The sequence below is a fragment of the Saccostrea cucullata genome, unplaced genomic scaffold, assembly GCF_032062105.1.
Source record: "Saccostrea cucullata isolate Sc308-1 unplaced genomic scaffold, CSIRO_AGI_Scuc_v1 ctg2424, whole genome shotgun sequence".
In the NCBI taxonomy this organism is placed as follows: domain Eukaryota; kingdom Metazoa; phylum Mollusca; class Bivalvia; order Ostreida; family Ostreidae; genus Saccostrea; species Saccostrea cuccullata.
In genome coordinates this window covers 164,540-177,736 of record NW_026921162.1, presented here as the reverse complement: position 1 = coordinate 177,736, position 13,197 = coordinate 164,540, and the positions used below count along the sequence as shown (strand labels likewise).

The 13,197-nt window shown below is 33.8% G+C and overlaps 1 protein-coding gene across 1 annotated transcript; it reads left to right on the top strand.

Annotated features, from left to right (window-relative positions):
• Positions 1-293: 293 nt before the first annotated feature.
• LOC134259323 (uncharacterized) lies at positions 294-10,618 on the top strand (the record flags this gene model as incomplete). Its single annotated transcript, XM_062741919.1, has 7 exons — positions 294-776; positions 1,073-1,324; positions 3,774-4,259; positions 7,693-7,947; positions 8,379-8,621; positions 8,819-8,937; positions 9,234-10,618. Coding segments are annotated over 7 exons (3,071 nt in total), but the record flags the coding sequence as incomplete, so codon positions are not given.
• Between the last annotated feature and the right edge of the window lie 2,579 nt (positions 10,619-13,197).

Genomic DNA, 13,197 nt, shown 5'->3' with positions numbered 1-13,197 from the left:
TTTTTATCGGTCAGATCGCAAACCTTGCTTTTTGATCATATAAAAGTCTTAATAAATTTTGATTTATTTATAATAGCGCGTACATGTAGTACATTTTACTTAGTAATCAAGGAAAAAGCATTATTACAGATTATTCATATTGTACAAACAGTACTATAATATACCGCGACACAAGATAAATTAAACAAAACACATTTACATATAAAACAAAACACATTATATACGCGAGGATTAATTTGATAAAAACTATTCAAATTATCTAATATTAATCAATAATCCATTACATTATCTAGATGAGTTTTCCACACTGACTGATGACGAGGTGTCCTTGTTATTCTGTTTTCTGTGTTCTGACTCCGGTCCTCCTGACTTCACTGACACAGGGTGGCTGGACTTGCTTATTAGGATACGACAGGAAGTGTACGATGATAGGAATCCTGTAACACGTGAGGAAGCACAGCAGACTCTGGACAGACTGAAGTCACGTGATTACCTTTGGGAAGATCAGGATAAGATAACGGAGGACACAAAGGATGAGACAATGTATAGGATAGCATCAATAGACTGTTATATACCATTCTATTACAGTAGTTATGACACAGCCAGTGTGTACCTGAGATCAGGGGAATACAATATAAAACCTGGAGAGAAGTGTGTCATTTGTGATGGTAGTATTGCCAATATCCTGGATTCATTACTGATACTCCGTCTGCAGATGAACATACTGACTCACGTCACCATGGAGGACACGGGTATATATGAGATAAAAAAGATCTGTAAGTCAGTGTGGGGAAATGCTAAATATTGTATGATGTTTTAATTAAATGAAAGAATTTATTGAATTCATATAAATTAGACAGAGTCATCATAACTGTAAATACATGTATATTGCTATATGTAAGATATTGATCAATGTCAGGTATACATTCATGTTATAAAGAGTGGATATTTGTTTTATAACTGAAAATCAAGTGGTTCTTAAATCGTTCTTGTTTCAAATAATATTTCTATTAATAATTATTATAAAAGTACTATTACAATATTAATATACAAGATTCATTTTCTTTGACAGTGAATATCCCAGACAATATACTGAACGAGGATAAGGATAAAAGGAAACAATTTCTAATGGATCTAAGAAGAGAAGGGGAGGCTGTACATTACAGAGGAAGATCACAGGACAGTGTAGATCACGTGACGTGGCTCTGGAGATACGGGAGATACAATAGACCTGACATCGTGAGATCCTGTATAGGCCGTCATCTACACTGGGACATTTACATCATCGACAACAAACCTTACAGAAAACCAAGTAAGAAGAAAGGTTCAATGATGTTTTATTTTGATTTACAAACATGTAAACATAAGGCTTAACTCATTACAGTTTTACAAGTATTAATCTTTTAAAGACTCTCCCATTCATCCGATTACATATAAGTAAAAGACTCCAGACACACGGACGGACATCCTGATCATTACATAATCTCCCGCTTTTCAAGAGGGGTGGGGGGAGGGGGGGGGGGTAAATAGACAGTACCAGTCTGGTGAACATTTATTGTTGATAATTGGTACGGGTAAAATAAAAATAGGCTAGAACTGAAAAAAGTATGCATAAACAATATGTAATCATGTTTTTATCAATGAGAAATTATCTCAATAAAACAATTTTGAAAAATATTATTTCCTCTGTTTCAGTCTTTTCTAACAAAACTACAGATCTCTCAATTAAGGAATAACTGTCTTATTTTTCGAATTCATGAAGTGATCAATGGATTGGCTTGTGTGATAATTTGCATTAACGCCGAAGGCGTTTATGCATAAAATTATCACACATGCCAATCCATTGATCATCTTCATGAATTCGAAAAATCTGACAGTTATTCCTTATATTTACATGCTTTGATTCCGCCAATCCCCGGGCTCCAAGCCTGCTTCTCTCTAGGTGTTGTCCCGCCCGCGCCAAAACATTCATAAGGAAATCAATTAGATTTACAATTGGTAATTTTATCTGGGACAAAGACATTGGAAATGTAAATATTTAAAAATAAAAGTGTGTTGTTTTGTTGCTATGCGTTCCTTGTACTCATCATCTTCGCTAGCTAAGGGTTTCTGATACGCTTCTCTCCTCATAAACCCTTGGCATACGGTGTAGTCAAAAGACGGGATTGTTTTCCGTCACGTGATCTCGAATCTATCAGGTACGCATAGATTGCGTCATCGCCAGAAATAAAGACACGTGTTACAAAAAAAATTAAATCAAAGTTTTTTCAAGAATTATTAAGAAGCAATAATTGAGTTATATTTATTCATTATATATAGAACAAATCTGAAGCTTCAATATAGATTCTTGATCACATATTTAGAAGATATTGTATGACACCATGGCTATTCATAGAATTAAATTTTATCTTACGGATCATTGTTTACTTGCGTTTTTCATTTCCGAGATTAAAGAGTGAAGATGTATCCCGAACGCAAATATCGTCATTTACAAAAAACAATTGCTGATTGGTCAACCTGGGTGTACTGAAATCCAATCAGAACTCTGGAAAAAAATCTTGATTTCTATGAACACCGTAGGCCAAGGGTGTATGAGGAGAGTAACGTATCAGAAACCCTTGGCTAGCGAAGATGTGTACTCATATAAATGCGATGTTTATAAGTATTCCGTTTGGATATACCTTTTCAACAATTTATAAGGCAAGTTTGAGTATCATAAGACAATGAATATCATAGGCTTCTCCACATAATAATTTTGATAAAAATACTACAGATATCGTGTAAGATAAGATAAGATTTATTAATACCAATTTGGGGCCCATCAGGGCATACAAGTAATAAGAAAAAAAAACAACATACAAGAAGAAATTCAAAATTGATAGCAGTAACTAACAAAAGATAAATGATGTTACAGCAGTTAGGGATTACAGGGGATTACAACATATATAATCAATATACTGTAAATAAAAGTTTGTTTAAAGTATTTGTATATTACTCTTTTGTATTTATTTGTTTCTTTGTTTAACATTGCATAATTTGCTATTTCCTATTTTAAAGATATTGATTAAAAAATTACCCAGCTCTACAAGCAACATGTCATCTTCATTAGACATAATCCATAAAAAATGTTCTTTATTTGTTAAAATATAGAAATTGTTATTACTTTTAGCAATAATATTAAAAAAGTCATCTCTATCATGTTTATATAATGGACATTCAATCAGTGACTGTATCTCATCTTCCACACAGTTCATGTCGCACATTCTACAAATTCTTTCATTTCTTGCAAGGATGGTTTGCTCTCCAACAGAGTTTAGTTTTTTTTCGTATCTTCCACTTTCTATTCTGAGGTTATGTGAACTCACTCTAAATTTGCATATAATTTTTCTTTGTTCAAATTTTTTTAATAATAAATACTTTTCAATTTCAAAACCTCTTTTTATATAGAAATATGTTGTAAGTTTACCAGATAGACAACTATCATCTCTTTGTTTAAACCAATAATGAAGGAAATCTTCTCTAATAATTTTTTCAGATGTTTCTTTAAAGTTATTAGTTTCATTGATTTACATCTTGACAAATCTATGGCCATTCTGTTACAGAAATATGTTACATTTGAAAACCAACTGTCTCATGAATAATTTGTTATCATGTCGTTGATATTAGAGAAAAAATTAAACAGGAAAATTCTTACTCTTAAATACAGCTGTATATACAAGTAAATGTATATCTTGTACAGTGTATGTTGTTGACCTTTCTTTGTGTTGCTTTAGGTGAACATCTTAACAATCCACCGGATGTCAGGTGTCTACTGTATTCTCTACTGTTAACTGAGAAATATCAGCTGAATCTGAATGAACAATCTCACAGGATCATAAGGGACAAAATCAGAGACAAATATTTCCCTGATATTACTGTAGACGGTTTGGTAGATCTTCCTAAAGAAATCACAGAAACACATAATGGTGTGATAACGTTTATATCAGACGACATCCGACATGACGTCATGTACGCCTTTGTTACGGAGTGTCTGGTTGGAGACAGTGATCTGGAGTTTTTCCTGACCACGGCGTCACGTGCCGTGATATCAGAATACTGCAGGTCCTGGGATTATAAGAGGAGTGAGGGAGAGAGATGTCTGTATGTACCGAACAGACCGGAGAAGATGTACGACCTCTTTATAGACAAACTACAGCTGGACATCATCTCACACTGTACTGTGTCTGACGAGGGGATTCATGACAGGATCAGTAAAAAGTGTATGTATTTAGTAAGTTTTTCATCATGTCATAAAACTTAAATGACAGCTCCTCTCAATATGGTTGATATGGTCTTAATACTCGTCGTTGTCTCTTAATCTGGAGGATGATCTGAAACATGTCTCTCGTTCCCCTGTTAAAAAAATAATACTTATGTCCTAAAGTTTTCCTACTTTGCTGCAAAACCAAATTTTCTTTCTAATCTTGGCATGTCTTGCACATTTGATATAGAATTGAATATTTTTGTTATCACTACTGAAAGTCCACGGAATTAAAATCTCTATACAGGCGCAGAGAAATTTTGTAAGGGGGGCAGTAGAAGTCAGGGGGTCTAGGGGCTACACTGAAGCCCCATGCAGTGGATGTAGGAAAATGCCCTGTTGGGGGCTTAAACATTCTTACAAATCAGAGATGTTTTCCCTGATTTTAAGATAATTGGCATATGTTTTACTGACAGAAAATTAAAATAGGGGGACACACCAGGCACACAGGCCCTGGATCCGCCTTTGATACGTACATGCAGTTTAATTAATCAATAGGATACAGGGTGGAGTGTAGTTTTTAAAGTTGGAAGGCTGATAATAAAAAAAGTCACCTGAATTACTTCAAAGTTTTTAAAAGATAACAAAAAATAAATCTCCTAACCCGAAAAATTTATTTTGTAAAGGAGGGGAGTCATTTTGTTTTTACAGCCCAATTTCTTTATATGTTACAATATTAGCCCTTCACTGTAAAAATACTACACAAATTTAGGACTTTCTTCTTTCTCTTCTTTTCAAATCCAAAGGGAGAGTAGAAATCCCTTTAAACCATTCCCCGCCACTGCTATTGATCTGTTTCTGCATTGTTAAAACGCACTTTGAAAAAATTTCTTGATGTGCGATCAAGTTAATAAGTTAATGCACTTTGAAAATAATGTGCACTCTTGGTCAATATCCTTGCAAATCTTAAGTATGATACATGTAAATATTAATTTAAGAACAAGTTGCTGTCCTTTAAAAAAACTACAATACGTGGACCAAATGCATGTGTTTCTAAACGAAATTCAATTCAAGACATTTTCTAGGGTAAGTGTATATTCATGTAGGTTCGTTCACTTTTTTATTATGATCTGCCTACTCTGACTGATCAATAGTACTTACATATAGCAAAATTGTTAAATGTTATCTCCGATTGGCCTAAAAAGTTTTGTCATTTTAAAAAATTGGGCTATTTTAACCCATAACGGCTGGGACTTTACATCTGTTCTGGATTTATTCAGAAGAAATCTATAATTGGAAAAATATATCTGATGATACACGTGAAGCACAGCTCTGTAGTACGCAGATTTTTTTCAGAGCCCCCCCCCCCCCCGCCCTCCTCCACATGGAAAACCGTTGCTGCTGGCCTGTATCAAGCTGTATTTTGATTGCTGTATATATAATTATTTTTGCAAGGCTTGATGCACAAAACAAATGCCGAAGAAGACTAATTCTATCTTTTCTAAACTTAGAACTAATCGTTGAATGAAGTTCTTAATTCAAGGTGTTATTCTATATTCTGCAAGTTCTTCCTATACTTTTTAAATTGCATCTGTCGTAGAATCGATGTGTATATGTATAAGAAAGAAATTCGGATTTGCCAATGAATTAATAAATACGATATGCAGATTTAAAAGCGAGATTTGCCGATGAACATGGTATATTCTAATTCGAATAGGGCGAATTATTCTACGTGTAAGCTGTCATATGGGGAGGGGGGGGGCGAACTCTCCCAATCGCAAATTCTCGCGCCTTTCCGACTTGCGGAAGTTGTTTTTCCGACCTCTCACGGAATGACTCGAAATGACTCTCCAGCATCCGAATATAGATGTAACTTCATGTTGCGTAGTTCCGATTAGTAGATCATCGTTAGCCTGGTTGTGTTCATCTTTGTTTCGGCGTGGCATTGTAGCATCAACACTACAATCAATTCATAAATATGAGTTGAATGTGAGTGTTTATAGTTTCTCTAAATTCAAAATATCAATGAAAATAGACATCTGATTTACAAAAAATCAACATGTAAAACATTTTTTTCATAAACACTTCACAAACACTTTTTATCAAGGGAAATAACTTAACACTTAGGTTTTAAAAGTTCATATTGTCCTTTCATTTGGTCACAGGTATTCTGTGATAAAAAAGATTGTTGTTCCTTGTACATTTTCAAATTTTCTTTGACGAGTAAAACATTTCTTTTTTTTTGTTGTTGAGCATAAGATTTGCGGGAAAGGTTGTTTTGTTCCTATGGATTCTCAAAAAAATTATGAAAGGGAAGTGAGTCTTTCAGAAATAAGTGAATAAAAAAAATAAATAATAAACCATGGGAAGGAGGTTACCTGATTCGGAACATAGTTCCAAGTAAATGGCAGTACTGCTTCACTCTGTCAAGGGATCCCCTTTGTTTATAAATTTTCTTTCATGTGTATTTTATTATACGGCACAGAACTAGTCTCTAAATATGAGAAAACGCTTTTTGGATAAATCGAAACATGGATATGACTGACGTGGAAATCTCATGTTTTTGAAAATGCTTAGGTTCTTACTAATTTTTAAAATTTGAGTTGGTAAATCCATATTTCAGCTGCCTATGGTTTCACAGGCGTCTAGTGCATGGATTATAATATAGTTAACTGTACATATAGTTTATTATTATGCTTCCAGTCTGTTAGCCTCTAAATGATCAATATACCCAACGTTTTCAGACTACACAGAATTTACTTTTTTATATCGAAATAATGCGTGGTTTGATTTTTAACAAAATATTGACATCACCCACACCAGTGACCGAACTCCCGTCCTCCTTATTGCGACTCTGACTTGCTATCAAATTAACCACAGTTGTATTTATACATATCACTGTTTTAATATGTATACAAACTAAGTTTCAAATATATTTTACACTTAATTAAAAAATTTCCACGAGAGACCCATGGTCCACAACGCTCATCTGAGTAACTCTGACCCTGTTAATGTTGTCCTTCACGTGAATTCTCCCATTGTTATACCTATTGTGGCTAATTCTTACCCCAGGGGGTCGGGATCACGATTTGAATGTTTTAGAATCTCCAATGCCCCAGTATGCTTCAACATAAGTTCCAGCTTTTCTGACACACTGGTTTTGAGAAGAATTTTGATTTTAAAAAAAGTCTTATATTCCTGAATCTACACTACCGGTAGATACTTCGATTTAACTGTAACCAATCATACTTAACTTTGCTTGAAATTGACCAAGTAGTTCTGAAAAAGAGGATGAAAATGTGAAACAAATACGAGAACGACTGCTATGCCAACGACGACGACAAACAACGGATTAATTTTGGTTAAAAAAACTCAGGTGGGCTTATAATGTATATCAATACATATACTAGAGTCACGATAAATGTAACCTTTGGTAGAATTTTGTTTAATAGTGAAAGTTCCTAGGGAAACACTAGACTGGGACCAGGAGGCCAGAGAGCGGTATGTGGAGTACGCTAAGAGAGGAACACAGACAGTCCACCACGCCCGGGGGATTATTGTAGGATGTGCTGGGGCGGGGAAAACCACGCTACTTAAACGTCTGCTTGGTTGTAGTGAAGAGGAGATAAAAGAAGTAAAATCTACTGAGGGACTGCAGGTGCATGAGGAGATATTTGAATTATGTGATGAAACAAAATCTTTACAAGGTAGTATCGATAAAATGCTACATGTGGGTGACACATTTGTTTATAAAGTTAACATATTTTTAGAATCACATCAATCTCAGGCTACATATTGTTAAGTGGTCGCAAATACAGAAGTAATTAACAAGAATAGAGAATATCAATTTTACATTAAGAAATATACATGTTCCATATCTCTATTTTAATACCAAAAACAAGTAAGTTTCGAGATCGTTCACGAAATATAATAAAAAGCTCAAATCATGCTTTGGATAAAAAAAAAAGTTTTGTTCACTTATCTTATAAATATACCGGTAGGTATGTTTGTTAAGGATTGGCTGGGAATCTTGCGATTTATTTCTGCTAACTTAAATAATACTTTATTTTCATTTTTGTACCTAAGTAATGTATATGATAAAGTATATGATAAGATAAAACAATTATGATTTTCCAAGGAATAATCCACAGTAGAGGTAACCGTGAGAAGGGAGGAGAGAAAAGAAGTGAACCCTCAGTTAAGACTTTGACTTTCTTTGACTTCGGAGGACAGTGTGCTTACTACGCTTGTCACCAGATTTACCTCACAAGGAGAGCCTTTTACATAGTGGTTGTAGACGCCTCTAAAGACCTTGACCAGGTGGTGGATACAGCGGTGTGTGATCAGATGGACACTGTGTTCTCTGGATGGACCTACAGCGGTAAGATCATTTTTATACACTAAGTCCTTTAAAATTTTTCAATAAGAAGTTGAAAAACCTTAAGCTTTGTTACATGTATGTAATCACTGGAAAATTTAAACTGCCAAAAAATCTTTCTTTTTTTTTTTTTTTTTACTTTTTTAAAATTTGTGAAGGAAATACTTTTCCCACAATGATTAATAATGCGTATGTTTCAGAATATTTTGTATTTTGGTTGAAATCAATCCACACCTATTGTTCACCTGTAAACCATGGAAGTGAAGATAAGGTAGAAGTACTTATTGTAGCAACACACTGGGATAAAACCATATACAAGGTAACCTAAAAGCCTCTGTAAGATTACAGTTTCGTTACATGTAAAATTTTACTCATTTTTTATTACATGTTTTTATTTTTTTTTTTTTTGAAAATATAAATTTCATAACAATACTCATGAAACGGCTTGTTTAGTTTTACGTTACAATCCGTCATTATATAAATGATAATTCATTTTTTTTTTAAATTTACCACAGAATTCATTGATGAATTAAAAAAAAAATTATATACGAAATACCTTTTTTCTCATCAACAATTTAATTTTTTGTAATTTACATTTAAGTTTCATTATTACAGGACAAAAAAGATTTCTTGCAATCTTTGTACAACGTATTACCAAACAACTCTCATTTGTCGCAATATCTACGAGAAGATCGATGTTTTCTCGCACAATTTCCACCTTTTCAGTCCTTGGGGGATCTAGAGAGATGTATTATAGATATCACCTTAAAATCAAAATGGAGCGAAAAAATACCACATGAATGGATTTTTCTTAATGATGAAATCAATGAAAAGAATAACAATAAACCAATGTTAACTTCCAGAGAATTGTGTAATAGAATGCCCGTCGAAGAGAAAGCAAAAGAAGGTAATGCTTTTGACATGTTGAGATACTATCATGATGCTGGAAAATGTCTTTTCTTTAACGAAACAAGACTCCGAGAGTCAGTAGTAATAGACGTCCAGTGGTTCATCAATGCATTTAAAACCATAATTACAGACAATTTACATGTGCAAGGAATAATTGCAAATAAAAAAGAATGGAAAGAATATTACTCGACAGGGAACCTAGAGGATTCTCTTTTGGTTGGCATCTGGAAGTCTCGGGAGGAGGAAGTTCACACAAAAGCCAAAACTACTGATATAGATGCCCGTCAAAGCAATGATAGTTCATATGTGCTCCACAAGGCAGCGTTGCTTTCGTATATGATGAGACTAGGACTTTTGGCCGTCGGTGAGAAATGTCATTATGTTCCATGTATGAATAAAAGAAAATTTGATACAGATCAAAAAGAGTTTGTTCAGAAATTAAGTGCAAGAACCTCAGTTAAAGTTTTCCTATTCGACTTCCTGCCTTTTTTCTTATTTTACCGCCTCGTTGTGGCCTTGATGCAAAGGGAAGAGCTAGAAGTCCTCCGAAGTAAAGGAACTCAATGTCTGTACAAAAATGCTGCTATGTTTAACTTCAGACATCATTATTTTGTAATTGCCGTTACGGTGACTTCAATTCAGCTTCAAATATTGCACTCCGAAGAAGAAGGGCGTTTGGAGAAAGATACAACACTTGAAATAAAGTGGATAGTTAATGGAATTTTGAAAGATATCACTAATACTTTTCACAAAAATCTGTCATACAAAACAGGATTTACGTGTGTGAAAGAGCGGGATCAGATCATTGGAATAGAAATTGATGACAATTTTATTGAGGAGGAGAAGCTGAGGACAGGGACGAGGATGAATTGTCCTCTCCACCAAGTTGAGGACCACCACACAATCAATCCTGATTATTTAACAAAGTTTTGGATGTAACTTATGATTCAAACTTCACATATCTGAACAAGTTTGATGTAAGATTATTAGTTAAGATACCTAGGGTATTTCCATCATGTTTAAGGGTACTTACCACAAACCAAAAATGGATGCGCGGGTTGATATATATTTTTTGACTGATTTTGATTTGAAGTGACATAAATAATAAATCCCTGAAATATTGAGAAATCGGAGGTTTTCCCTGGTGCTTATATATGAGATTTTGTTTTGCTTTCTATATAATTCCATACAAAATTTTGCACATTTTTTTAACCTTAAGACAAAAACTTATATAATTCTCTCACTCTACTTGGTGAACGTTATTCAGGATTTTAATTTAAATGTAAATCTATGAAAAATAATGCTGATTTTTTTTCAAAGTTTGTGTTATTTATCCTTAAGTTTCAGGGAATATTTATCTAACAAAAAAAATCCCGATATTTTTCTTTGTCATAATATTCTTACGTGATGAAAACAAACAAACAGCATGTTGCTTTTTTGCAAATAAAAATAAATTCCTATCGATAAATTATGACATGAATGCGAAACAATCGAAATATAAACCCTAGATTGCATGATTTGTATGGTTTTATGAATTTAATCCTCGATGTTTATTATATGTCTAGTTTTATTTCAAAAGAAATGTAGATTTTTTACACTTAATTTTTTTCATCAGATATATTTGTGAGAAACAAAATGCAAAAACAAACATTATCAAGTACTCCTGCCATACAATCGATGAGATGTACAAAGATTTGTTTTAGACAAACTATTTTAATTGATAAAAAAATGTTAAATATGTAATTTGTAATTGTGGTACATGTAGACAGAATTAAATAAGGACGCATTTAATCAGGACTTCCTGTATAATTTGCAACATATTCACTTTGAATTTTATATGTACAGCTGTATAATTTTTGTATATATTTAGCATGTAATTCTTGTCGATTTTTTATATTTATCCTTGTGGATGCTGTATGTTGATATTGAAGCTTTTGTAAAAGGAGCCCATACTTTTAAAAACATTTTTTTGGTATTCATGTTTAAAACTTCCATTATCCATTCTCCATTAATTTACTAGGACCAGTGCTTTATTTTATTATAGTGCTTCTCTCCTATAAGTTGAGCATCCTATCTTATCGCGGACCTTGCATCCATAATACGAATCTATGATTTTCAATAGTCTAATCCTTTCCTATTTGGTCTTGCTACTGTGTTTTTAGCTCTCTTGAGCCAAAGGCTCAAGTGAGCTTTTCTGATCACATTTTGTCCGGCGTCCGTCTGTCCGTCTGTCTGTCTGTCTGTAAACTTTTCACATTTTCGACTTCTTCCCAAGAACCGCTGGATCAATTTCAACTAAACTTGCCTCAAAGTATTCTTGGGTGAAGGGGATTCAAGTTTGTTCAAATGAAGGGACACACTTTCATTCAAGGGGATATAATTGGGAATTAATGAACATTTGGTGGCATATTTTAAAAATCTTCTTCTCAAGAATCACTGTGCAAGGAAAGATGAATGTTGTGGGGAAACATCCTCAGGTAGTGTAGATTAAAGTTTGTTTAAATCATGACCCCCGGGAGTATGGCGGGGCCAAAATGGCTGAACAAAGTTTTACATAGAAATATATTGGAAAATTCTTTAAACACCTTCTTCTCAAGAATGACAAAGCCATGATTCATCATATTTATATGGAAGCATGCTCAGGTAGTGCAGATTCAAGTTTTTTAAAATCATGACCTCCGGGGGTAGGGCTCGGCCAATATTGCCGACCAATCTTTTACATAGAAGTATATAGGAAAATTCTTTAAAAATCTTCTTCTCAAGAATGACAAAGCCATAATTCCTCATATTTATATGGAAGCATGTTCAGGTAGTGTAGATTCAGGTTTGTTCAAATCATGATCCCCTGGGTAGGGCGGGGCAAAAATGGCCAAACAAACTTTTACAAAGAAATATATAGGAACATTCTTTAAACATCTTCTCAAGAACGACAAAGCCTTAATTTATCATATTTATAAGGAAGCATGCTCAGGTAGTGTAGATTCAAGTTTGTACAAATCATAAACCCTGGGGGTAGGGCGGGGACAAAATGGTCGACCAAAGTTTTGCATAGTAATATATAGGAAATTTCTTTAAACATCTTCTCAAGAATGACAAAGCCATAATTCCTCATATTCATATGGAAGCATGCACAAGTAGTGTAGATTCAAATTTGTTCAAATCATGACCTCCAGGGGCAGGGGCAGGGCGGGGCCAAAATGGCCGACCAAAGTTTTGCATAGTAATATATAGGAAATTTCTTTAAACATCTTCTCAAGAATGACAAAGTCATAATTCCTCATATTCATATAGAAGCATGCACAAGTAGTGTAGATTCAAATTTGTTCATATCATGACCCCAGGGGCAGGGGCAGGGCGGGGCCAAAATGGCCGACCAAAGTTTTTAAAGATATATATGAAAATTTTTTTAAGAATCATTTTCTAAAAAATATATAGCAAATTTATGATTGGTCATGGGACTACTTTTGGATTTAAACTTTACAATAAAATCCATTTTCTACTTTTTCCTACCCTTAGTCCTCAGGGGAGCGATGTGGCCTATGGACCTCTTGTTTATATTTGGAAGTAATTTGACAAAACCAAAAAAATGAAATGAACCTGAGAATGTAATAGTTATTGTATCTATTTTAAGGTAGATAAAAAAATTCAAGATAGACATTCATAAATTCCA